Source organism: Halichoeres trimaculatus, unplaced genomic scaffold, assembly GCF_033239565.1.
Source record: "Halichoeres trimaculatus isolate MK-OKI-2021-1 unplaced genomic scaffold, fHalTri1.1 fHalTri1_scaffold_11, whole genome shotgun sequence".
NCBI classification, from domain to species: Eukaryota; Metazoa; Chordata; class Actinopteri; order Labriformes; family Labridae; genus Halichoeres; species Halichoeres trimaculatus.
In genome coordinates this window covers 29,845,482-29,872,299 of record NW_027437189.1, presented here as the reverse complement: position 1 = coordinate 29,872,299, position 26,818 = coordinate 29,845,482, and the positions used below count along the sequence as shown (strand labels likewise).

The following is a 26,818-nucleotide window of genomic DNA, read 5'->3' as shown; positions in this document are numbered from 1 at the left end:
AGATCTAAACCGTCTCGGACCTGCCAGCAAGAGTTGTGTTCAGAAAATGTGATGCAGACTCTGTGAACTGTACGTCTTGCAAACCCGCTGAACCTGCGCGCTATAGCGTGGCTTCAGACGATGCTCAGAGATGTGGAAGCAGGAAAAGTAGGCTACTGGGTTAGTCTGGAATATGTGATGTGATTATTTAAGTGCATCAGTCAGGGGAAGGTGCAGAGGGTTCATGTGGATGGCATCGCTGGGTTCAGTGAAGTCAGTATAAAGATGGGAAGGTGTTTGAATGAATATAAAGTGGAATTTTGTGATACATTGATCATTTTTTATGTCTTTCAGCACTGGGAGGTGTTCAAGGTGATCACAGAGGTCTTCATCCTGGTGCCTGCGCTGGTTGGACTCAAAGGAAACCTGGAGATGACCCTGGCTGCTCGTCTCTCCACTGCTGTAAGAAGTTTTTGATGCAGCTATAAAAACAAATCTCATTGCTACCTAAATTAACTTACACACATCAATTCATCAGCTCAAAAGAAAGTGTAACAAGCTTTGATCCCTTATTAAACCATCCAAACTAAACAAAGTCAGATCAGTCAGTTAGGTGCTGATAGCAGAGACAGGACAGGAAGCAGTGATCTGCTTCAGCTGCTAAATGGTTTCTGGAAGTGAGATGAGACATTGGCATGTTTAATGCAACAAGTTGAATTATTCATATTAAGACATTAAGATATCATATTACTCTGTTATGATCAGAAAGCAAAGCAGTCAACTAGTCAGTTTGTTTGTTTTTTTTTTGCATCCTGGACATGATTTTAGTGTGGTTCAGAGCTTCCAGGTGCAAAATTTTAACAATCAAATGTTAAAAATGATCCTGTTTGGTAGGAAGTACAAGAAGTCTGTTTTTAAAAACAAACTCTGGACGCTCAATTTGACTGAAACCTGAATTTATTGATGTTATAGGTATTAATTGATGCCACCGTTTGATGCATTGTGTCAGTTAGCTTAAATTTAATTTATATCTGTAGTCTCTTGGCAGGTTACAGGTAGCAGGTATTCTTCACTCTCTTTAGAGAGCTAACAAAGGGAACAAACGAGATTAGAAACCAGGTTGTTCAATGTGGACTTGAAAAGAATAAAGCAGTAAATGTTTTCATTTATGTTGCTTAGTGCCTCCTGAATAATAAATGAATGAAGCAGTAGGCTGACTTGAGTTTGCAGGTAATAAAACAGTTCTTTGTTCTTCGAGATAAAGCACATAAGATTCAAAATGTTTCTTTTTTGTGTGGGATATGCAGCCAACCTCACATTCAATGTGTTCTGAGCTTGTAGCCAGGGATGTACAATACTGGATTTTTTGCTGATATCCTGTATGCTGATATTTTACAATTCATTTAGCTGGTTACCTATTCCGGCACTTTTTAGTGCATACCTAATTGCTGTGATCATTAACTGCCTTCTATATGAGGAGTAGCGTACAGCATGGTGCATAATCTTATCACATTTGCTCTGTAATATTCATTTCTTGTTCAAAATAAGATCATACTGAATTCATAAGACTGAATATTAAAACATATTAAAGTGATACTCCGGGATGGAACAAGTTGGGTCCTATCACAAGGTTTAGGGCAGAAATTACCGCTACAACAGTGATTTTGTGCAGCTGAAGCCCAGAGCGCTCGCACCAAACACCCCCTCCCTGCTCGTCTGCCGGTTTCCTCTGCACTCAGACGAGGCCATATTTTACTTGACCAAAAACACAAATAAACGGACTCCTACCGAAAAAATCTGATATCGGTCCGCATTCACGCTTTATTTAGAGAATTTTCAGCGCGTTACTTTCACACAAAAACACCTCTAAATGAGTCTCGTGTCTATTCGTCCTGGCAGACTACCTGCGTTTGTTTATATCTGGCACGCCGCGCGCGTGGACTGATACACTAAGCGGCGAGTGCCTCGTAGCCAACTGTGGCTCTGTAGCGGAGGTAGAGCCGTTTTACAACACGATGGGAACTAGAGCCTTATATAGCGGTGTTTTTGTGTATATCAGATTTTTTCGGTGGGAGTCCGTTTTTTTGTGTTTTTGGTCAAGTAAAATATGGCCTCGTCTGAGTGCAGAGGAAACCGGCAGAGGAGCAGGGAGGGGGTGTTTGGTGTAAGCGCTCTGGGCTTCTGCTGCACAAGAACACTGCTGTAGGGGTAATTTCTGCCCTAAACCTTGTGACAGGACCCAACTTGTTCCATCCCGGAGTATCACCTTAAACCAAGAACATCCCACTTCACACACGGGTGATGCTCTCCCCTGAGACAATCATGACATTACCCACATCCAGGGCAAATTTGGCCAATTTCGCTATTGACATAGTTAGTTAACATAACCTCTGTTCACAAGGAACTTGTGAAAAGTACAACTGTTCAGTAGTTAAACCCAAATTAAATACAATAATTTACTCTTTGACAGTAAATAAGCCCAAGTCGGTCTGCTGTGTGTACCTTACAGACTGCTGCTGAAATTAAAATTTAATTTAAAAAGGAGCCAAATATCTGACTGCCCTCTGCAAAAAAATCACAAAAAAGTGTGTGCAGCTTCAGTCCCTAATCAGACCATAAATGAATAGGTGGGCTCTGTATACTCTGCACAATAAGCTACAGAGAATGTACAACATCGTGCAAAAATTAAAATAATACATACAAATTTTAGCAGAAGGTTCAGTTCATGGTACCAAGGTCGGGCATTTGATCAAGTAGACAGCAGCCCATTACTTCATTAGTTTACTATATTAGCATGCTGGTCTACGTCCAATGTCGACTGATACCGGTAAAGTGCAGATTATATTGTGCATTATGCTTTGTTTAATGTTATTCAGGTCAGTAAAATTAATTTTCCCCAAGGCAGACTTTTGTGTTTTCATTTTTACCCTTCACTTTAATCCCCAGTCTTTGTGTCTTCTTGTACGTTCAGTTTTGTAAAGATTGAGCCACAACATCCAGTCCTGACTTTTAAGAGTCAAACTTTTTTGATTATAAATGACTGAAATGAATTTCTTCTTAAAGTTGTTAAACTAACTGGTGCTATCTTTGTGTTTTTAGGCCAACACAGGCCAAATGGACGACCCTGATAAACAGTGGACCATGGTGTGCAGCAATCTGGCACTTATACAGGTAACAAGCTCACTGTGTACCAGCTCAATCTACTGAGACTGATAGAAACACAATACTTCCATCTGTTAAGATGAATCTGTTGTAATGTACGTTGTGTTTAGTTATTACTCTGTAACTCAGCTTTTGTTTCAGGTTAGAGACTCTTCTTTCCTCATTGTTTTCTGTCCTGCATTTCATCCTCTGCAGGTTCAGGCGACGGTGGTGGGTTTCCTCGCTGCAGTAGCAGCCGTGTGTTTGGGAGCGATTTCTCGAGGGGGGATTGAACTGGACCAGGCAGCTGTTCTCTGTGCCAGCAGCATCACCACCGCGTTTGTAGCTGCTCTTTCACTGGGTTGGTAATGCTTGATTCCCTCAGTGTTGTTGAACAGAAACTGAACATAATCTCAAACAATAGTCCCTGATTGTTCTGACTTATCTAACATTCATAACCTCCAGAGTCTATGCACTATCTGAAACACAGAACATCCAGGGTGTTTTGGGAAAAGTTTAAAAAAGATGGTAAAAATTTTTTTTTTTTTAAAGCAGAGAGCACTTTTTAAAATTCTGCTCATCACTTCCGCACAGTGCTGTTCAAAAGTCTCCAAAAAAAAACACCATCACTAAAGCTATACTTACATTTCTTCTAACCTGTGATTTGCAAAGGGGTTTGGAAGTATGCGGGATTTGAAGACGATCCAAGAAATTACATCTTGGTGTAACTCAGTCAAAGCCCATTAGTGCTTTGTATACAAAGAGATGGATGTTAAAATCGATGCTAAATGTTAAAGCAGGCGAGTTCAGGAAGCAGCTAGGGGACGATGTACTCTCTATTCCTGGTTAAGAGAAGGGCTGATGCTTTTTGGATGAGCTCTCCCTGTGCCTTTTGTAAAATTCAGTGGACTTCAGGGAGAGCATGAATTGGATTTTTCAACATCTTTTTGTCTTTAAATAGTGTTTGTGTTTGGTTTTGAAGGAAAAATGATATTTTCAACACTTTGTTGATGAGAGGCTGAATCAAACTTGAATATAAAATCAATAAATCTTCTCTAAGACGTCACCAGGGAGGTTAATTTTACCAGATCGTTTTCTTACCTGTATTTTCGGGCAAATTAGAATCAGACTTTTCTTCCTTTTTCAGGAAATGAACTCACTTTCCTTTCTTCTTTTTTCCTCCCTTGACTTAAGAACAGGGAGAAACATCTCACACACACAGGTGCATCTGTCCCCACATAACCCTGACCTCTCATGTTTCAGTGACATGATCTATAATTTATCTTATCATAAATGTTAGAGAAACATGAAGCTTGAGGCGGCTGAAACGCTCCTGATTCTGCTTTCTAAAGTCACAGCAGCAATATCCACTGTACTCAGTTTCATTTCTTTATTCTGACAGTTTTTATTCATTGTCTTAGATCACTTGTTGAGAGATGGAGCTTGTTTTAGTTTCTCACATAGAAAGTTGCACTCTTTAAGACTAGATTACTTTATAAAAATGTCTTTGTTTCTTTATTTAGAAGCATTTTCTCAAGCTTGTCTTGTAACGACGATCCATGTTTCCTAACCAACACATTTTTCTCCTCTTCCTCTCCCTGCAGGTCTGGTGATGATTGGTGTGATAATCGGCTCCAGGAAGGTGGGGATCAACCCTGACAACGTGGCCACTCCTATTGCTGCCAGTCTGGGGGATCTGATCACCCTGTCCCTACTGGCCGGGGTCAGCAGCACACTTTATGAGTATATAGGTGAGAGAACACGTGTGTTTGTGCATCACATATGGACACTTATTCTGAAAAAAACAAATACATACACCCCACAGCTTCAACAGTAGAAATATTTACAGTCTCTGAGTCAGAGGGGCAGGGGTATAATGTGTGTTTATTTGTGGGCTGGTATTCAATGACGTATGTTTAAGTTTGTCTCAAGTTTGTTAATCAGGACACAAGATGGCAGCAGAATTCATTTATATTTCTCAGACAGCTCATAGCAGTGTGTGAGTGTGTATATGTGTGTGTATCCTTGTGTAAGAGTGCAACAGTGGGTGGTGCCCATGGGAAACAGTTTCAAAGACTCAAAAGTGTCAAACAGATAGTCCTCACGGAGCCTTTTAATGACCCCACCTTTGTAATTGTATGAAATTTAAATGTTGAGTTAAGGAAATATATAAACTGAGTCAACAGATGTTTGCCAGAGTTTATCATCACCAACTTATGACTAAAATTAATGAATAAAAAGCACAACTTATTCAAATACTGCACTTTAAGACTTATGTAAAAGTATTTGAGACTTAATCAAAATGTGTTGGAGATGTTCAGGGAGACTCTGATAAGATTAACTCTTTATGATGCCAGTGTGTCAGATAGGGATGGGTACCGAATTAGGTACTTTTATAGGTGCTTTTATAGGTACTTTTATAGGTACCAACCAGCTTCTGTCAAAGGTACCGGGTACCAATTCACGTAAACCAAAAAGGTACCATGTTCAGGTACCTAAATGCATCCCTGTGACTGTGAGGAAGTGGAAAAGTAGGTGATTTTCCATGCTGGACATGAACACAGCATTAAAAGGTTATATATTGAAGAATTAATATTTTAAATCAAAATTTTGTGTTTTGCAGTTGCAGAAATAATTAAAAGGATCTTTCTAAGCCATATTCTGTCTGCAAGCTCATTCTGTTAAAAAATAGTTGTGAGACAATCGCATAGTAAACCCTGAACATCGAAGCCCTTTATGATTCGGTTTGAACAAGTCCTTCAAACAAATCTCTCTACTAAAGTGATTCTACTGATTCAGTACACTGAAAATACCTGCCCTTTCCCATCACTTACCTGGACTAATAAGATAACAGCTCTCTGCTTCTCTCCTTGAATAGATATATTATTTGTATTGGATTGCTTTCTTGTGGTTTAATTCTTTTTTACAACAACCAAAGCAAAACAACACAAACATCTTGACTCAAATCTGCTCCCTGTGGAGATTGTTTTTGTTCTGTACATTTCTGTCTGTGTCTGCAGGAGAGCATCAGGAGGCACTACTTTAAAGTGAGGCTGTTCAGTCCCAGCTTTAATAAATGTGTCTGTTTGTTTTGGAGAAGAGAAGATCTCCTCTGAAAACTACTGTTCCATTAAAAAACGGATAAGCCCTGACCTCAAACCTGAACCTTAAAACTAGCTAAGCTAATGTTTGCAGCTGCTTGGCTCAGAGCCTCTCCTGTGAGGCTGCAGAAAAACAATGTGCCTCATTCATTCTTATGATGCACGGTGTGAGCTACACAAAAAAGAAACACTAGTAGAGGTAATATCTGTTTCATCTCCCTGTGTCTGTGCTTATCCTCAGATATCTGGTACCTGTCCCCTCTGGTGTGTCTGGTCTTCCTGGCTCTGATCCCGCTCTGGGTGCTCGTGGCCCGACAGAGTCCTCCAATCAAAGAGGTTCTGCGCTCCGGCTGGCAGCCTGTCATAGTGGCCATGTCCATCAGCAGGTGAACACCTAAAGCTCCAGTTAGAGTTCCTCTGTGTGATAATCAATAAGACCTAATCATATTTATAAGTTTGAGATGAACTCAGTGGAGTCGGTTTCTGCAGAACTGAGTTGTGTTTTAGAAATCTTTCTGGACAAATGTTTCCAATTATTACTGGAGCAGTTTGTAATTAAATAAGGACTAAACTAAGTTATCACTGCAGATTAGTCTGGCAGGCTAATCCATCCAGGTTGTAAAGTGTTTAATGAGAAAAATCAGTCAGCTCTGTATTGGTAATTAAATCCATGAGAACAGGATTAGCTGAAAGCTGAAAGCTTTCTCCTGGCAGGGACAGCGTGTGGCTCTTCTAATCCTCTCTCTGTTTATGGTTCCAGTTTTGGAGGCCTCATCCTGGACAAGACGGTGAGCGATCCGAACTTTGAGGGCATGGCTGTCTTCACACCCGTTATTAATGGTAAGAGGATCTTTGAAGCTAAACGATGATACAGAGAGTATCAAACTAAGAGCTCAGTCAGTGTGCAGCTGTTTTCAGGAATTTGTTGTTGTGAATTCACATTAGCTTTAGATGGTAATACTCAGTGTATTAGAGTGGTCAGCTGTTAGTTTTGAAAGCTGTTTCATTAGCAAGGTCCACACAGTTCAACCAAGATTTATTGATGTGATTGGAATTCTGAATTTGTTTCTGGTTCGGGGAAGCTCAGGGGATCTGCTGTAGCTCTCGCGCCTCACCTCTTTAAAAATAATAATGAAAGAAAGTGAAATAAAAAGACAGCTCACTAACCCAACAGATGACTGATCCACAACACAAAATTCCTGTTTTTGGACAGTTTATGACAAAGTCTGCAGGTCTTACTGCGTGTGCTGCCTGAATGAATCCAGTAAAATGTCAAACGCAGAGCAGAGCTCAGATAGAAGCTGACAGGGGAACACAGACCTGGTTTTAGAGTAAGCCCTGGTCCTGAATCATAGTCAAAGTTATGTCAGAAGTACAGGTTGTGCTCTTTTGGTGCTGCTCCCATAAATCCTTCCAGCATACGAACTACACCATGGACAGAAAGTTCCGCTCAGAGCTGAATGATAATGCCTCTCACTCAAACTGCAGTGAGTCAGGGTGTTGAGTGTTTCTCTAATCCTCTACAACATCAAATTTACTCGAGTTTCCTCCTTCCAGGCAACTGAATGTTTATATTCTCTCCCTGAGACCGACGTTCTTACTCACGGGTCCTCCTGTGGGGCCAAGCAGATTTATGAAGTGACTCATGGAGAAGGTCTCTGACTGTAAGGGTAACGTCACAGAGTTACAGTAAAAGCTGTGGAGTCATCAGACTGAACCTGAAGCTGTTTTCTTGGAACAGAAAGTGTTTGAAACATGGCTGTGGACAAGTGGTTTTTGTCTACAGGGTGGCATTTTCAGCTACTTGTTGAATTCATACACTGCAAAAAGCCAAAACCAAGAAAGTTGTTAAGTGAATTTTTTCTTATTAGACCTAATTTAAATCAACATCCACTTGATAAGTAAAAAAAAAAAAGCTTATTTCAGTGATAGCCAGCCAAAAATAAGGCCTGGATTGCCAGTGCTACAACAGATATGTGCTAATTTAATTTATTAAAAGCAACTAAGGGATTTTTGTCTTTATATCTTGAAACCAGACTTTTTCTGGACTCATCAAGTCGATGGGGCTTATTATGAGTCTAATTTGACTTTTTTTTCAATAAATGACAGGAAAATGGTTGCTCAGTTTAGGGTTCTTACAGTGTACGTGGGCAGAGTTGATGCGCATTCAAGAGAGACAAGGGAATTTGTTTTTTCAGATCACAATTCAGCTGCCGCATCAGTAATCTGTACATTTTCGTCTGGATTATGGATAATTTCTCACGGTTCAAACTGATCCAAGAAATTGTTAGTTCCATTTAAGTAGGAAAGTTCAGTATCTTCAGACTTTTGCAGAAATTATTTTTACATTTGGTAACTTCTTTTTACTATGATAACACTGGCAGACTGAGGAAATAATTCAAAGTGAAATGGTGTGAAATGTGGAAAAACCTTGACTACACTAAAAATTAAAATCAATAAGCAGTTTGAGTGATATACATGAGCTAAAACATACATATCTAAATTGTATCCTGAAGTATAGGACCTCATGTGATGCATTAAGTAAGGATTAAACAACGAGGAAGCGTGTGTTAGACCGTTCTAAGGCACGATGTGGAGTGGGAACACCACGACGTGCAGCGGAGTGTCTTACGCACGCTTCCGAGTTAATCTGCTTATACCATGGTCCCACAAACTGTAAACTTTAAAAGAAATAATGAATAATTGCTGTAAACTTGCTAAATGTGCTTATATATAGGAACTATTTTTGTTAGTCAACAAAAAAAGTTTTTTTGTCTTAGCAATCGTTGTCAAGATAAAACCAAATTTAGCTGAATGTTCCCGTTGATTGTGCATTTATTAAAAGACACTGGTGCGTTTTCCTTGCTGGATTTTTTCTGTGGCAAGGATGCTGCTGAGTCATTTGCTGAGCCCGTAGACAGAATTTAGCTCCAATTCTTCCTGTCATTTAGAGACGGGGCCCAGTAGGAGCCCAGGCTGCTCTCGCATGCGTTGAAATGTGTGTGATGCATTGCTATAGTAACGCGCACAGCGGAGTGATACAGTGGTGATTTAACTTGCCGAACTAAAGCACGCCAGTTGACATTGGAATTCTCACTGACCATGGTATAAAATGCTTTAAGGCAGTGATTCTCAAAGTGGGGCTCATGAGATGCCTTCAAATAAAAAACTAATAGTACCGTATTGACCCAAATATAGGACAACCCCAATTATAAGACAACCCCCTCCAGAAATAGACTGATAATCCAAAATACTTTGAAACTATTTTCTATGTTGAAATTATTAGACAGTCATTGAAGTAATAATCAGAGACTGCTTTCATTTTGGGCCAATCACTAAGATGTGTGCTTCCAATGTAATTTGTAATAGGCATGCCTTTGTTTTCCTTTCTCAGTAACAAACTCACACACTGTTCTGGTCAGTCTCTTGGAAACGTCAGCTTTGAGGACCACAATAAACTTTTCTTTTACAGTTTGCATTTTTCAGACGCTCTTTATGGACACCCAATCTTCAGACATTACACTCAGAAACTCCATATTTTTTGTCTTCCTGACTGTTGTTTTACGGATCTGGTGCGCTGACCATTATTATCTTTTTTTTTTCTAAAATATTTTTATTGAAAAGATAATACAATTCAACATCTCAATTCAAAGACATACGAATGATCTTTTTACTTTTTTTTTACATGCATGCATATGTAAGCATGAACTATATACAAAAAAAATATGTATACAAAAATATATATATATACACAAAAAAAAAGACTTTCATTATCTTAAAATTAGCATCATAACTCCGCCTCAGTCGTCTGTTAACTTGTCCAACTTTTAATCTACTTTGCTCTGGACAATCAGCGCGGGCCTTATCTCCTGTCACTGCATCTCTGCTGTGAGTGATGTATCGCCACAGCCACCGTGAGGTCACTGGCCTTACAAAAAGCTGCCGCCCTCTGCTGCTGCAGTGGAGTAGCGACTCTCAGCATGTGTCAATAGTTCGACCTTGACCTTCCCACTTTTTACATTATCTTCAACAGAAAAACCTTGTCTTATATTCAGGTCAAAACGGTATATTTTGTACACCAGAAAGTGTTTGATCTGTTTTCCACATTTCTTTGTTTCAGAACAGTGAAGTGACTAAACCAGAAAAATGTCAGTAAACACAGTAAGACGTGTACATGTTGGTGCATTCCCACAGCAGGGGGTTGCAGGCCTCTCGTCCCACTTCTTTCCAGAGTTTCAGGTTGAAATGTGTAGGAATCCCTTTTTTAATGCATCTCTGCAGTGTTCATCTTTGCTGTCTAAACAAAAGAACATGATCAGGCTGAAGCCTAGAGGATTAGCTAGCTGTAAAAAGCATTAGCCATTAGTGAAATGTATCGAGATGATATAGTTCCTCTTCTGCTCCTACGCCATCAGACATAGTGAGGACGCCTCCTGTTGGCCATGAAGAAGAATGCAGCCACAAGAGACTTCCTCATCGATCAATGTCTGGATTTCTTTGTATGCTGTGCAGGCAGAGAGAAAATTATATTCTCTGCAAAGGAAAAACAATCATCATACTGAAGCCATGAATATGATGAGAGAATAAGAAAAAGGAGAGAAAACAACACGACTGAGAGCACATTAGTTTGGTCAACAAACCCATTTACAGCTTCATTTGACTTTTTGGATTTGCATGCAGCTCTTGATTCCAGGAGAGCGGTCCAACGAGCCGCAGAAATCAGAGAAAGACACAATAAATGAAGGTCTGTAGTTACTTTCCTCGCATTAAAACCTGGTGTTCTCCTCATAAAGCTGCTGTGGATGATGAGAAATGCCTGGAGACACAGGAAAGTGGAGGCAAAAGAGGAGCAGCTTCAGAATAAGTGGTTTGGCTGGGAGGTGAAGCATGCAGGGATCCTCCGAGTATAGAAGAGGAGTCAATAGAAACCACTAATGGTACACACCCAGCATCCTGGCACAGCTGACAGCCGCCTCTAATAACCATCGAGCCTCACTGTCACTGTTTCTCATTTAGCCTCTGCCCATCTTCCTGCTGTGTCTCAATCCCTCTTTTTTCCTTCCTCTCATTTTAACACTGTTGAATTCACAAATCTGGTTTGAGTTTCCAATTTTCCCTCCCGGGTTTGCGTATAAACCACGATTATACTTTACCAAAAGTTCCCCTGAGTGTTTCCCATCCTTGAAAAGAACATATGTGCCGTTGTTTTGGTACATTCTTGGAAAGGTGTTTGATGTAACTGAATTAGGCACATCTCTCTGTCAACACCGAAATTAAACTGGACCCGCTGGATCTGCAGAAGTTGTTTTGCATGCAGGAGAGATGCGGCTTTGGGGGCAGTCAATAAAAAAAAGGCTCAAAACAAGGATGAGAGAGGAGAAGAGGAAAGTCTTATCTAATATCGCTCATGGTTAACCCTCGTGAGCTGATTTCATGCAGGACACATCTGGGACACATTTCAAAAGATGTAAATGACTTCTCAGGCTGATCCAACATCTTGACACAGAGTCAGGCAGGAAAACGCTGCCCATCAGAACACAGACTTAATGGTTTCTGCACAACCAGTCACATTTCACGGCTGGAAACATGTGGCTTCATAAGGTTAACTGTCTTTCCATACACACGTGTCTCTTTTGTCTCCCTGTGATATATGGAGTGTAGCCTGTGTTTGTGTTTTAATTCTGACTCCGGCGGCCAGGTTTCAGCTGTTCTTTGGCCTCTGTGGCTTGTTAATATGGGCTCTGCTCTCTGTAAACCTCTGGCTGTGCTGAGAGCCAAGCTTGAGTCATTAATTTGTGCGCAGGCGATGAAAAGATGAAGTGAAACTGATTCTTAACTTGTTTACTCCCCTTTGGCTGAAGGAACTCTGTGTTTTAGTTGATAATGATGTTGCAAAATCAATAGCAGCTTTGCGAATAAGTCTTAAAAAGCATTTCTGGTAAATGATGGTTTTTGTTTTTGTTTTTGAAGCAACAATGAAGAAAATGAAAGTTTTTATTCTGCCACCTTCAAAATTCCATCATACTTCAGTCTTCTAATGAAGTTTGTCCCCTTCTTCCTCCTGTAGGTGTGGGCGGGAACTTGGTAGCTATTCAAGCCAGCAGGATCTCCACGTACCTGCACTTCTGGAGCATCCCAGGAGTGCTCCCCTACAAGATGAGGCAGAACTGGCCTAATCCATGCATCACCTTTTTCTCCTCAGGTAGAAAACTCTGAATGTAAATAACGGCATCATCTGAGCAACACACACTGCAAAACCAGAAATCATAGCAGGTGTTTATGTCTTCATTTTAGCACAAGTTTTCTTATGGGACTCAAATTGAGCCACATTCACATGAAATATCCAGAGAAATGTCTAATTTTAAGATACTTATAGACTTAAATGATTGAATTGCTTGCCAAGAGCTGTCTTGTACTGAGACATTATTATTATTTCTCAAACTCCTGTAAGTTTTTTTTGCCCTTTACAAACATGTCTTGTATTGTGCTCTTGTCAATGTCTCCTTAGTTTTCTTAGAATCAATTTTTGACAGTGAACAACTTGTCGTGAAAACTTTACACAATAAATACCAGTATAACTAGCTACAAATAGGTCTTGTAAATTAGAGCCATGTCAAATGATTTTACTTCACATCAACAGAATCTGCAGAAAGAGGCAAACAGTTCTATGTATAAATATATATATTATTTTATTTATTTATTTATTTTATTTGTTTTATTTATTTATTTATTTATTTATTTATTTATTTATTTATTTATTTATTTATTTATTTATTTATTTATTTATTTATTTATTTATTTTTTATTTTTTTTGGGGGGGGGGTTAGGTTATTCCTAAATGCTACTTCTTAGCTTCCCGATTGGGTTGAGCACGACCAGATTGATTTTCAGCACATCAAAGTCTCTATGACACCACCATGCCTGTTGACGAAGTTTAGTAGTGAGAAGAGAGATCTGTGTCTTTCTCTGCTGAAAATCATTTCTGTGATTAATTTTGTAGTGATGGTGGAGACAGGAGCCTAACTGTCAGACAGAAAAGGACAGAAGAGCAGAAAAAAGATAAACAGGAGAGAGTTACAGCCCAAGCTAAAGGCTAACACTGGAGCTTATCTGTTTGTGCTAATGTTCATTCCAACCCACAGTCAGCAGTTATTCTGCAGTGGTCTGTTCAAACTTGAGAGTTTATCAATAAAATGAAGAGTGAGGTTACGTTAGCTCTGCTTGGTTGATGCCTGGCAGGACATAACCAGGATTCACTAACGTTACACATCATGTCTCACTGCATCAGGCTGTCAGTGATATGTTTGGATGGCCACTAAACTACTGTAAAAACTGACAAAATTTGTCACGTTTTAAACAACAGCGCTACATAAATGTTGATAAATACCTTACCTTCTTGCGTTGTACCGGGTAAAAAGTTGTCTTGCTCAAAGAAAAGTAGAACTAAAAAAAAAAAAAAAACTGGTCTCCATTTATCCATTTCTCCAACTCCTCCCTTCAGGTGTCCATCCTTCTCTATGTTGCTGACCTCATCATCCTAATCATACGGAGCAATTCAGGCATCATTTTGTCATTTAATTTATCAACCAAGACATCTTTCTGGACTTTTCAGGCAAAGGTGGCTCTTATTAAGTCTAATAAGACCAATTTTACTCAAAATAAGACAAACACTCGCTTTGATTTTAGTTTTGAAGTCCTTACCTAGAGCTACTCATACCCTGTTTCACTTTCAGTGATTTCTGAAGCATTTCTTTGAATGAGTTGCAATAACAGCATGACTTCCCGCAGCTTCTGTCTCTTTAAGGTTTAAATTCACAAACACTATTTCTCTGGCAAAGTTTTGCATTATACTTTAATTTGCATCGACGGCTGCTTTGTGTCGTGAATGCAGATGACAGGACAGTAGAAGCGATTCAAAAAGCTATATCCTCCCTCGAGATAGCTTCAAATTGGCTACAGTCAGTGTTGACACGGTCAGAGAGAAAGTTATATAATACACTCTGTGAACACCAACAACTCCTCAAAGCTAAGTGGCACAAGGAACATTTCCAAAATAGTGCCAGGATATTATTTAGATCAGGTTATGCATTAATGCCTCTGCAGGTGCTTGAAAACTAGTTTTTTAACCAAGCAAAAGTTTTATGCCCAAAAAACTTTTGACCAGTTACGTTTTAAAAAGCTGACACAGCCGTGTCTAAGATCAGAAACTCCAGGTGAAAAAAGTTTTCTCTTTGTTTCTCCAAGGAGTGAACTCCAAGTCAGCCCGGGTTCTCCTGATGCTGGTTGTCCCCGGTCACCTGGTCTTCCTCTATGCCATCTCTCTGCTGCAGGGAGACGAGGCCCCGATCTCTGTAGCCTTCACCATCTGCTACCTGTGTGCTGCTTTGCTCCAGGTAAGTGATGCAGTCCATGCACAGGCTGTGAGATAAACTCTGGTTAGTGTCTCATGAACTCTGCGGCCCTCAGTTGGCCCAGATGTTTCACACGGCGCTCTGATCCTCTCTGAAACAGAATCATCAGAGGGTTGTGGGAGTGTGGTCTCTGTTGCCACCTGTCACCAAACTGTGAAGTGACCAGGTGCCAGGTGCTGGTGTTTTAGCAGCTCACTGAGATTCAGATTTGTTTCATTGCTGAACTGAAGTAAACCCTGGTCCCACCACGCCAAACCTCTCTGATCTCATCAACAAACCAGCTGTTAGGAGTTAGTAAAAACCTGAAACGAGTTAAACATGCGATGTTTGACAGAAGTGTTTGTCTAATTGTGCTAAAATAGATGTTGTGTTCTGTACAAAGTCAGTGACAATCTTTATATTCTTTGGAGGGGTCAGCTCAGATTTTATGTCCTCCTGGTGAGTCCAGAAAATGTTGATGTTTTGAATAATTGAACTGCTTCAAAGACTCATGGGAAGTTGTTGTTAAGTCACATGCCTGGCTCATGGACTTTATAACACAGTGGGAGGCTGGAGCACACGTACAGAGAGCTGGAATAACAGCTGAAGAGATGCAGCTGTGCAGTGCACCAAACTTTTATTAAAAATAGTCTTCTTAGACTTAATATAGATCATATTTACCAAAAAATGTCTAACTTCAAGAAATAAAAGGCACCTGCTTAGAAAGTTCAGAAAAACGTTTGCTAATGGAGTAAAAGAAGTTCAATATTTCAAGTCCCTAAATATGAGAAATTTCTGGAACTGAAAGAGAGCAGAATGTGGCTTTATCCTTATTTTTTATCTTTATTTATACATTAATCAAACTGACTCTAATTCATTTCTGATTAGAGGGTTATCAATTGAATTAACAAAATTTTTTAGAAAGTGAGGTCCATCCTTTTTTTCCCCATCTTCCCCTTTGGGTTTGAAAAATAAAAATTAACACTCTTCTTTCAATTCATTTTATCAAGCTTGCTCTGATTGTTACTTGTAAAAGATAAATATTTCAGGTATGTTTTCATAAATAAACAGTATTGAAAAAACACCCCACTTAAGTAGGGATGAGAACCAAATTTAGTACTTTTATGGGTACCGACCAAGTTCTGTCAAAAGTACCAGGTACCGATTCACGTGAAATCAAAAGGTACCTGGTTTATTCTAATAATAATAATAATTATAAACTTTACTTATATAGCACTTTTCAGAACGTGCTTTACATCATGAAAGCAACCAGTAAAAAGAAATAGAAGAGAAGTGAAAGAGAGATAAAAGAGAAATGTGAGGAAAAATATTAAAATATATAAAAGACTAAGAACCACCACCAATAAAAGAAAGGAAAACATCTGTAAAAATAAAAACATTAAGGATTAAAACAATTAAAACAACAAAGGATAAAAATCCAAAAGGATTTAAAATACTGCCCATGATACTGTCAGTTAAAAATAAAATAAAAATAAAAGCAGCATTTTGACGATTAAAACACACTCAGCTAAAATCTCCAATAAAAGCACATTTAAAAAAATGTGTCTTTGAAAGATATTTAAAAGAGGATAAAGAGTATGTTTAGGTACCTGAATTCATCTTTTTGACTGTGAGGGACTGGAAGGGTAGGTGATTTTTTTAATGCTGGACGAGGACACAGCATCACAAGGTTATATGTTGAAGAATAAATATGTGAAATTGAAAAAAATGACATTTTACTATCAAACAAATTGATATTTTTTACCACATAAACACAAAAAGTACCAAACATTAGAAAGGTTGAGTACTGGTACCGTTTGCCAGGTACAGGGCATTTGTACCTTATCGTTTCAAATGAGAAAGGTACCCGTCCCTACATTTAAGCTCTTTTACATAGTTTTTAACATGAAGGCTGTGATGTTCTCCAACAGGGGACAACATTTTCAGATTATCTCAAAAAAATACAAAGTTAAGAATTAAAGAAAAACATAAGGGTTACATCCTGACTCTTTTTTTTTTTCACTTTTTTTCACCTCAGACATTTTTAATTTCTGCAGAATTGTGAAATACACCACTTAGGGCTCTTTTAAATACTTTTGATCAACAGAGTATTCATTTTTTCCAGTAGTTGTTCCAGTAATATGTATTTCAGATAATTTCACTTAAACATGAGGTCAGAATTTTAAAAAAACACACAAGGTCGTTTAAATATATTTTATCAAGCAAGCATTGATTGACTCAAATAGCAGGCATGTATTTCAAATATTCTTGATTATATGATATGCTTGATTATAAAAAGTGAAAATTGAAAAAAAAAATAGATGAGGGGATACCCTTTTTTGTGCTTTGTTTAAATTTCCCTCTCATTTTCCCCCTCAATTTCTGTGTTAATTGGTCACAAATGTGTTTTGGTCTTTATGAAATTTACAATAACTGACAAGTACAATCAGCTTAAACTAATAGCTCTAAAACAATGACATATTTCCTTGTTTTTAAGGAGCGCTCTATGTTGGCAAACAAAAATACATACATACTAACACAAAAACATGTATATACACACATGTGTTTTTTCAACCAAAACAAGTGTTTAATAAACTAAAACAGAAATAACTACACTTATTTTTCCTGGGTGTCAGGAGGATGAGTTTGATTCATTTTGACAAACTAATTTCATTCAGCACAGCTACAAATAAAGTCAGATGGTGTCAAGTTGTCACAGATGTTTTCATAGTTTGGTTAATTCACAGCGTCAGCAGAAAGAGATGAATGCGGCGTTTCATTGAAAACCTTCTCCTCCAGGTCTCTATCCTCCTTTATGTTGCTGACCTCATCATCCGAGTGATGTGGAGACGGAGTCTGGACCCTGACAACTTCTCCATCCCTTACCTGACGGCTCTGGGGGACCTGCTGGGCACTGGTTTCCTGGCTCTCTGCTTCCGCTGCGTCTCGCTGGTTCAGAGTCTGGGTCTCTGAGTGTCCTCCTTCACCACCAGCCACTGTCTTACTGCACCAGTTGTTACGTTTGCCCAGAGACGCTTTGATGGGACGGTTGAGGCTGATTGTTCATAGAGAGGAATCAGTCACAACTTCAAATTCTTTACCAGGATGAAGAGACAGCACACCTGACCGTTTACACACCTGGGTGAAGGGTTTGCTGCTCAAACACATCCATTTTCAATCTGATTGTTTCATCTAAGAAAAAGACTTCATGGTATTAACAAGTTTGAGTTTTCAGGCCTTCAGGAAATCTCCTGCAGCGTGTTAAACTTTTATTTTGTTACCATTCCTCTTTACTGCTCTGTCTGTCTTCCGGCTGGCTCAGAGCTCAACTCGTCTCTTTGGTTTCATCAGAGTAAATGTAGCAACTTTACATCTCAGCAACAAGACAGAAAACTGCTGTGTCTTTGTTTTATTCAAACATTGAGTGAACAAACTATTCTCAGACCATGTGTGAGTGGGCTGCAGTCAGACTGGAGTTTGTTGAAGAAGTACAACGACTTGTGTTTTTGTGTTTCTGACCTTCAGTTCTGACACAGCGTTATTTATTTACAACAGGAATGAATGGGACAGATTTTCTGTTCATGAGAAATCAGGTCACATACCTGCTACACACAGAGGAATGTTATCTCATGAAAACTTGAATCTGTATTTCTCCACACAGTGTACTTTCATATTTAAAAGCCTCTTCTGTAAGAAAGCAGGATTGAATATTTGGTGTTTGGAACAGGCAGTACAGTCAAAGTGTCAGATTTTGAGAAGCAGGAGGAGCAGGGATGTAGGGTATCCATGAGCAGGTTCCTGATAGCAATAAATTACATTTTCAACAGGAGGACAAACTGAAATAGCAGAGAAACATTTTTCTGACATACTGGGAAATACACTTGTTCAGCTAGCTTAAAGTTGGTCTGTCTGTACCAGTTTCATAGCTACATATTAAACATGAAGCTAAACCCAATGGACAACATACCTAGCTAACTGTAGAAGAAGAGTGGAAGATTGTGGCTCAGCTTTCAACTTGACATTTAGGGTGCACAGAGGGTCTGAAAGGGTCAAAACTCTGGCAACACTTTTCATGGAGAAAGAACTTCATTCTCAGACATCAGACCACAAAAAAGCCCCATTTTCACCAAGCACTAAGGTCTGGTACAGGTTTGATCGGTAAAGCCTGATCCTGTTTCCCCTTGAGGTAGGTGGCGTGTAAGCCGATCAGTTACGTAAAAGCGTAACGCCACAGCAACGCGACGCAGTGTACATTGCTAATAAATCCAGTGAAGAAGAAAAATGCGACACGGTTAACAAAGAGCAACGACGGACGACTTTTGGCAATTCATCTTCTTTGTGATTTCCATTGAGTTCTTTGTTACAAAACACAGTCAAGCTTTGTTTCAGAGACGGCTATGTGCTACAAGGAGGAATACATCCACTGTGGCACGGTAAATGACGGTTCTTTCGACCAATCTATGGTTCCCAAAAAAGGGGGTGGACTTGTTTTAGTTATCTGGGGATTAGTCAGTGGACACCAAGCAGCAACCTCCGGTCTAAGATCATGAGATAATGTGGAAGTTCTTAAAGCTGCTGTTTCCCGAGTGTCCACTTGAGGCTGACTCCGGAAGTACCAGAAGTCACATACACACCAAGCCCAAAATCGACGTTTTCCAAGCAGAAATTAACCTATTTACAGCCTGGTTCAAAAAAACGTCTCCTGTCTGAGTTGCTTATTTTGCTATCAGCACACACTGTACGGAGGCTGATTTTTTTTCTAACTCAGCGGTTCAGAGGATATTAAGATCACAAGCTCACCCAATCAGAGGCACAGCTGAGGGTCACGTGACCAACAGGCGCCCTATAACTGTATGCGAAGCCCTTGCCACTACCAGCCGATGTGCTTCATTTTCTGCTTCAGGAACAGATGGGTGATGACAGGGAGACTACGTCCATGTTTTATACAGTCTATGGTAGAAACGCCACAACATGCGTGCCATACCGAGACAAACTGAAGGCTTGGCGGAAACGGGGCTAAAGTGAAACTTTCTGGTGTGAGATTAAAGTTCTTTAAACTACAAGTGTTGCTGGAGCTCCAACTAACCGAGCACAGAAAACAAAAACAGGGGACCTCCCCCCACTTATAAATCACCAAGGTTTTAAACTCAACAAATGAGTTTTTAGCTTTTTAGCTCCTAGTGAACTGAACAAGTCCGTCCTATGTGAATGAGTGAACCTTAAAACTCTTTCCACTTCTTGTTTCAGAAGACAAGTGTCCAAAGTGCAAAACAAGTTAATGCAATGTGTTTATATTCCCCAACTCTGACTTATTCTCAATAATCCATTACATAAACACCAACTCCAGGATTTCTAATATGCAGACGATGCTTTACTTTATGTCATAGATGCAGTGATGGGACACTTTGATTGGCAGCACCTGCAATCAATATATGATTGATGTGAATAATTAGAGCAGATGTTTTAGATCCTGCATTGAACTAAGTGTTGTTCAGAGGTCTAAACTTTAACACCTTTTCACTTTTTTCTAAAACAGTCACAAAACTGACAACAGAAAACTGATGCAGGAGATTCACAAATTTTAGTGTCTGTCGCTCGTTCCCCTCTTGTTTGTTTTCATTCAGTAACTTTGCAGCAACAAATGATCGTACATAGTCTCTCACTACTTGATACTTAAAGTCCCTTTATTTAAGGGTTTTCAAAGCCTTACTCTCTGTTGCAGAACCATCAAACCTCATCAGGGTGTGTTCAGATATACATTTGCACAATGGAAGAGATGAACTCTCTGATTTGAGTTCGCTCTCGTCCCTATCTCTAGTTTTTGTTCTTGCTTTCAGTAACTTTATTCCTACTTGATTAGTGAGCAAATTTTTGAAGAAAAAAACATGATACACCTCAGTTTTTTCTGTTTTTGCTCAAACATGGGTTAATGAGAAAATAATGTTAACGCGGTAACACTTGGATTTGATTTGCCATTTAAAAAAAAATAGTTTTGGGGTAAAACAAAAGAAAACTGTCAACAGCATAAACCTTTCATATATATTCATATATATTTCATATACAGAGTTTACCATCTGAAGCACACTGGCCGTTTCTCTGTCCTTGCTGTTAAACTTCTTGTTCTGAATGTCTTAAAGATCAACACGATTTCCCACCAGTAAACAATGCTCTCATGAAGTCACGGTACATCTCTGCTGGACTAGTACGATCTATTTTTGGAAAAAGAAACCTCATGAACACTGAAACCTGAGGGTTTGTGGAAGCAGCCCGTCTCGTCAGTGTTTGATTTGTTGTTTGAGGTATTTCAGTGTTAATAGTGCTTTGCCAAAAGCTTTTATTGTGACACTGTTACACAGTACTTTTTACACTAGAAGGTGATGAAATATTGATATCTGACTCACAGTTTCTGTCTCACTCTGTCTTACTGTTTGATCTCTGTGTGAACTGTGATACTGTGAGAACTAGACCACAGCTAAGGTTGTGTTATACCAGCACATCAGTGTGTCTTAATCTGCGTGGCTGGACGATTAACTGTCAAAGCTCCATCGTTACACAACATCACATCCACAAAGAAAACAATGAATGTAATAACAACTACTTTGGAGTCCATAATTAAGTTAGACTGGTAAAATACCCTTTTACTTTAAGAGGATTTTGATTTCATTTCATTGTTTTATTTATTTTTTTAATTGGTCAATTGGTCTTTGTTTATTTTATTTTATTTTTTATTTTTTGTTTTGTTTTATTTATTTTTTTATTTTTTGGCGGTCTTTTTTTGTGTGTTGACAAGACTTACTTTGGGAGATTGAAACTGATTTTAAGCTGGAAAATAATGATCTATTCCAGGAGCAAAGAAAAGCTCATTGGCATGGCAATAATACAAACACAAACAAATTAAAACACAGGATCACTAACAGTCATTTGGTCCATTGAATGTGTCCCTATTAGAATAATTTCTCAAAAATGTTCATGTGTTATTTTCTCTTGTTTTTAGCTGCCTTTAACAAATATCTGAACCATAGGGGGATAGTTCTCAAGTTTTATCGTAAAAGACTAAGACAACTTTTTAGAAACAACACATTATTAACGTGATTCAAGATGAGGGTTATAGATACGTTTGAGTCTTCTTTTACAGTGGATTGTAAATTTAAATCTAAATAAATCTCTATCAGGACTGCTTGATATTTTTCGCAATCTGAACGTCAACTGTTAATCTACTTTAAGATTTACTAGTCACGCAAAAGCTTTGTTGCTACATCAGGCCGTTGCTCAGTGTTTATCCGTTGGTCTGTTGTGAATCTCACTTTGATATATTGTGAAGTGGTTGCTGCGTGATTGGCTGTGTCTGTATAAGCTCAGATCTTAGGTAGTAAAAATCTTTGTTGGTACCAGTATCCAGTTTGACACAAAGCTCAGGATACTTTTGACTTGTCGACTGAGCCGTCTGGGGTGTCAAAAAGTGCAGTGGTGTTGTTGTCTGTTACAGCTGCAGCAGGAAGTAGAAAGTTCTTTTGTTCAACTGGTATAGGGCAGTCGGTTCTGGCTATCATTAACAACAGTCTGTCTTCTGGGGTTGTTCCCCTAAGCTTTAAACATACAGTGGTGCAGCCTCTTTTAAGAAACCTGGCCTTGATCACAGTGAGCTTGCCAATTTTAGGCCTATTTTCAAGCTTCCCTTCATCTCTAAAATCCTGGAAAAGATTGTTCACTTTCAGTTAAAGTCCTTTCTGAATGAGCATGAGGTCTAAGAGGTCTTTCAGTCTGGTTTTAAAACTCTTCATAGCACCGAGTGAGCTTTATTAAGAGTTTTTAATGACATTCTTCTGGCTAATGACTCTGGTCACTATGTCATTCTCGTTCTGTTGGACCTAACCACTGCCTTTGACACTGCGGACCACAATACCCTAGTGGCTCGGCTAAGCCGTTTAGTAGGTATTGGTGGTACAGCATTACTGTGGTTCAAATCATATCTAGCTGATAGGAGCATGAGTGTAAAACGTGGTAACTCAGAGTCCAGCCCTGCCCCTCTGCCGTATGGGGTTCCACAGGGGTCGATTTTCGGGCCCCTGCTTTTCTCTTTGTATTTACTGCCCCTGGACTCTATTCTCAGAAAGCTTGGCATCTCTTTTCACTGCTATGCTGACGATAGTCAGATATATGTGCCACTGAAAAAGAATGACACTTTCTCTGCAACACCTCTTCTGGCATGTCTTGAAGACATCAAGGCCTGGATGTCTTTGAACTTTTTAAATTTTAATGAGAAAAAAAACAGAGGTGATGGTGTTTGGTCACAGTGGCCCTTGTGACCCCCCTCCTGTTGACTTGGGCCCTTTCTCAGACTATTTAAAGCCAACAGTATCAAACTTGGGTTTTAAGATGGACAGCGATTTTAAATTGGATCGGCAGATTAGCTCAGTGGTGAAATCAAGTTTCTTTCACAAAAGGCAGCTGGCAAAAGTGAAAGTGAAGTGAACTTTGTTAAAACCAGTGGTTTCAACTGCTCATGGACAGGTATCTGAACCGAAGTAAAGCAAAAAAAATGAAGCAGGTTTTACTTTCTGTTGTAGCCAAGGTTTTAGTATTTGCCCACATTTGTGTTAAAACGAGACCTTAATGCTGAATGTTTTCCTTGCTGGAGCGGTGTTATATTAATGTTACACTTCTGAAATGAAGCAGCAGGAAGAAGAAATGGAGGCAGATTTTCAGCTCGTGATAAAAGCAGCCCAGCTGTCCCCCTGTGTGATCGGTGTAATGCTAAGTTAGGCTAACATCCAGCTGGCTGTAGTTACATAGTTTCATAGATGGACAATGAGTGATATTGATCATTTTGAGTAAGTCTTGTCAAAACCATGAAATGTATTAAACTCTCCGTAACTAAACGGTCAATCGTCCAGCCCTGTGACTAACTTAGTATATGTCGAGGAGCTGATATTACCTGTAGGTGAACTTGCACTGTTATTTCAATAGTAGTCTGAGGTTGCCTTGAAAACAAAGTTAATGTCTACTGTGTCTTATTTCAAACTTCATCCACATCATGATGTCAGTGTTTAAAAAAGAGAAAGAAGCTTTCTAAACATGCTGCATCTTTTTTTTTTTTTGTTCTGTAAGCAAGGCGTCGAGTACGTCAGTGTCCACACTGCCACATGAAGACTTTAAATGCCTTTAGTCTCACTGTGCTCACTGTCATCATGCTTTCACATCCACAGTCTGTGACGTCTTCTGTCCATGCAAAGATCAAGTGGGGAATCAAAAAAGTGACAAATGTTTGGTGAGTGTTTCTGTGATTTTGTGGCTATGAAGTTATATTTTAATAAAAATGAACAGTGTGAGGAAATGATTTTGTTTTGTTTTGTTTCTTTCTTTCCTTCAATATTATTCAGTCATTATAAGTATTTTTATGTTGGTGCTATGCTCTAATTTAGACATCATAGGTTCAAATGTTTCTTTCCATTAACTAATGTAGTGAGAGGCTGAGAGCACAGCACACAGCAAGGTGATAGAAAATAAAGAGCTCAAGTCAAACCATTTAAAAAGGGAAATAAAGAAAGACTTAATGATACTTTGATATCTAACTTTAAAATCTAACTTTTTCAGTCTTTGTTTTTGAGTTTGTTCAATGGTCAGAGAGTTGGGATTTTAAAGCTGTGTAGTTTTCTGTAGTATTGAGCAGTGAGAGGAAGGTCAAAACCCCCAGATAAATTCCCAAGCAGCATCCATCATCCAGTGTTTTTTGGTGTCCCGGCTTGGCCTGGCTTTGAGTAAATAGTTAATCTTGAAAAACAAACAAAAGTTTGGTTAATACAGAGTGCTGTTGTTCAAAAGCCATCTGATCAGATCACATCTGGTAAGGAACTATGTATGAAATTTGGGGTATATAAACATAAAAAGGCCCACAAAATGGGATTAAATCGGTTGATCAAATCTTGATTTGAAACCTTCAGCCTGGGTCATTAAAACTTTAAAGTACTGTTTGGATAACTTCATTTAAAAAGAAAAACTACAACTGGATTTTTCATCCTCAGCAGAGGTATGGATTCAGGCTGGATTACTGTGACTGTAAAACCTCTGAGATGGTCAAAAATGTTTTATTTTTACGCATTTTACATTTAATGTGCTGAATCGATGCCACGACACAAGAAGTGAAGTAGACTATCAGTTTTAAAAACTGAAACTAATAAAAAAGTGTGTTATAGCTGTGGGGAAAAATAAATTAAGTGGCTGTTGTTATAAAATACCTAATTTAAATAGAATAGAATAGAATAGAATAGAATAGAATAGAATAGAAAATACTTTTTTTATCCCCGAGGGGAAATTCAGGAGTCACCGCAACATTTAAGAAAACAAAAGTAAGAAAGAGTATAGAAAGTGCAAAAAGGTCCATAAGAAATTAGATGACGACATCCCGTCCACCACTCGTCCACCACTCTCCAGCCCAGCCAGTCTCCACCTCCACAGGGTCCAGGACTGAGCCTCCCCAGCAGTCTGTTCAGTCTCTGTCTCCTGGATCCTGTCTGCTCACAGCAGGCGAAGCTCCTCCGATGTGTCACGGCGTCCGATGTCAGCTCCGTCAGCCACGTCCGTGAACAGCACGATGCCGCTGGGTTAGCACGGCTAGCTCATCCATCCCCCGGGGCGAGATCCCACGTTCCCAACAACAATGGATAGAAGGACAGGTCCACGTCGTCACCACCCAGCTCACATCCGAGAACCAGCACGTCGTCCTCACCACCTCCTCCTCAGCTCGAGGGAAATCATCAAGCCCTACACTAGTTAGCATTGACATGCTACAGGCTGCTAACAGCTAATTTCGCATGTAAACAATGCAGCCATGGTTACATGTAGGATCTCCAGACAAACACAGGAGAAAAGTAGTAAAAAATACCGCCGAAGCCACAAAAAGTTTGGTGTCCGTGACCGACAATGAATCATACAAAGTGATGATCCACTCCAAATACAAAGATGACGAAAAAGAGACGAAGAAATTACAAGAAAAGGACAAAGACGAGAGAGCTGCTGCAACAGGCAGCTACTTGGGTAGCGCCTAGCCAAAAAAGTTGCCTAAAGCAACTGTATGGAACTTTTTGTTGGTGTTGTTTGGTGCCCCGTGTGGAAAAGTGTATAATGTGATGCTCCAAGATTTATTTTATTTTATTTTATCTTTAATAAAGATATTAACCTGTTGATACTTAATATGTCCATCTGGTTCAAAGTTAACTTAAACACACGTTGAAAGTCAGATGGTCTGCCCTCTCTCCAGGGAATAACAGATATCTGATTGGAGATTAAATTAGTGCTGCACGATTTGGGGAAAAGGTGCGATTTGCGATTAGGTGGACAATATTGCGATTGCGATTGTGCTTGCGATTTAATAAAAAAAAGTTGTGTCATGATGAGTCTACAGACTTGCTTGGTTATCATGGAGAAAAATCTGAATTGCATGTGCTGACATTGCGATTGCGATTGCGATATCCTCTTTTGCGATTACGTAATTGCATGTGCTGACATTGCGATTGCGATAATCGTGCAGCCCTAGATTAAATCCAAACACATTATATCCATAAAGATTCACAGGTTATCAGCCAAGACCAGACTGATGTGATGCTCACCCTGTCTGGATTGTAGTTTGTACAGCTGCCTGTTCACACTACACAATATCCCTTAAATAAAAAACCAGCCCTGTGAATAAAAGGTCATAAAAAAATTGAAAATTCAGAATGAAAGAAAATAAATTTGGATCACTGGGAATAAAACTGTAAGCAACAAACAAGTTTGACTTTCTGTTAGTCCAAAGACACGCCTGCAGTTACCATATGTCACCAGAGGTGTCACCAGAGAGATTAAAGTCAAAATCTCTGAGACTGATGCTTTTAGACCTCCAGGTCAGTTCACACAGGCCTGAAGTTGTTCTCTGATTTTTTTTTTTCTCCAAATGTTGAAACTATTTATATTTGCACTTTTGTTTGGAAATAAAATATTTTGTGTGGCAGACCAGGAAGGGTTTTCTTTACAGGGACAGATTCAGTTTTAGAAACATGTCAGAATCATTTAAAAGAGACCAAACAACATGATAATTTAGTCTTTTTTGCCTACTGGACTTCCCAAATGTCTTTACTTTTCAGATGTTGTAGGGATACTTTTAAGACACATGAATTTGTCAGTTCTACTCATAAAAAGTTTGTCTTCCAAGGATGGATTTTTGCTTCTTCA

General features: G+C 39.2%; 1 protein-coding gene across 5 annotated transcripts in view; it reads left to right on the top strand.

The window, feature by feature from the left end:
* The window catches only part of LOC141799603 (solute carrier family 41 member 3), a 39,542-nt gene extending 15,615 nt beyond the window's left edge, over positions 1 to 23,927 (top strand). For all 5 annotated transcript variants that reach the window (XM_074681893.1, XM_074681890.1, XM_074681892.1 and 2 more), the window contains 9 exons: positions 334 to 441; positions 3,079 to 3,150; positions 3,337 to 3,481; positions 4,725 to 4,871; positions 6,463 to 6,607; positions 6,982 to 7,061; positions 12,289 to 12,423; positions 14,466 to 14,614; positions 17,411 to 23,927. In XM_074681893.1, coding sequence (XP_074537994.1) covers positions 334 to 441; positions 3,079 to 3,150; positions 3,337 to 3,481; positions 4,725 to 4,871; positions 6,463 to 6,607; positions 6,982 to 7,061; positions 12,289 to 12,423; positions 14,466 to 14,614; positions 17,411 to 17,584 — 1,155 coding nt within the window. In that variant the 3' untranslated portion in view covers positions 17,585 to 23,927. The remainder of the gene's footprint in view (positions 1 to 333; positions 442 to 3,078; positions 3,151 to 3,336; positions 3,482 to 4,724; positions 4,872 to 6,462; positions 6,608 to 6,981; positions 7,062 to 12,288; positions 12,424 to 14,465; positions 14,615 to 17,410) is intronic.
* Positions 23,928 to 26,818: the final 2,891 nt, after the last annotated feature.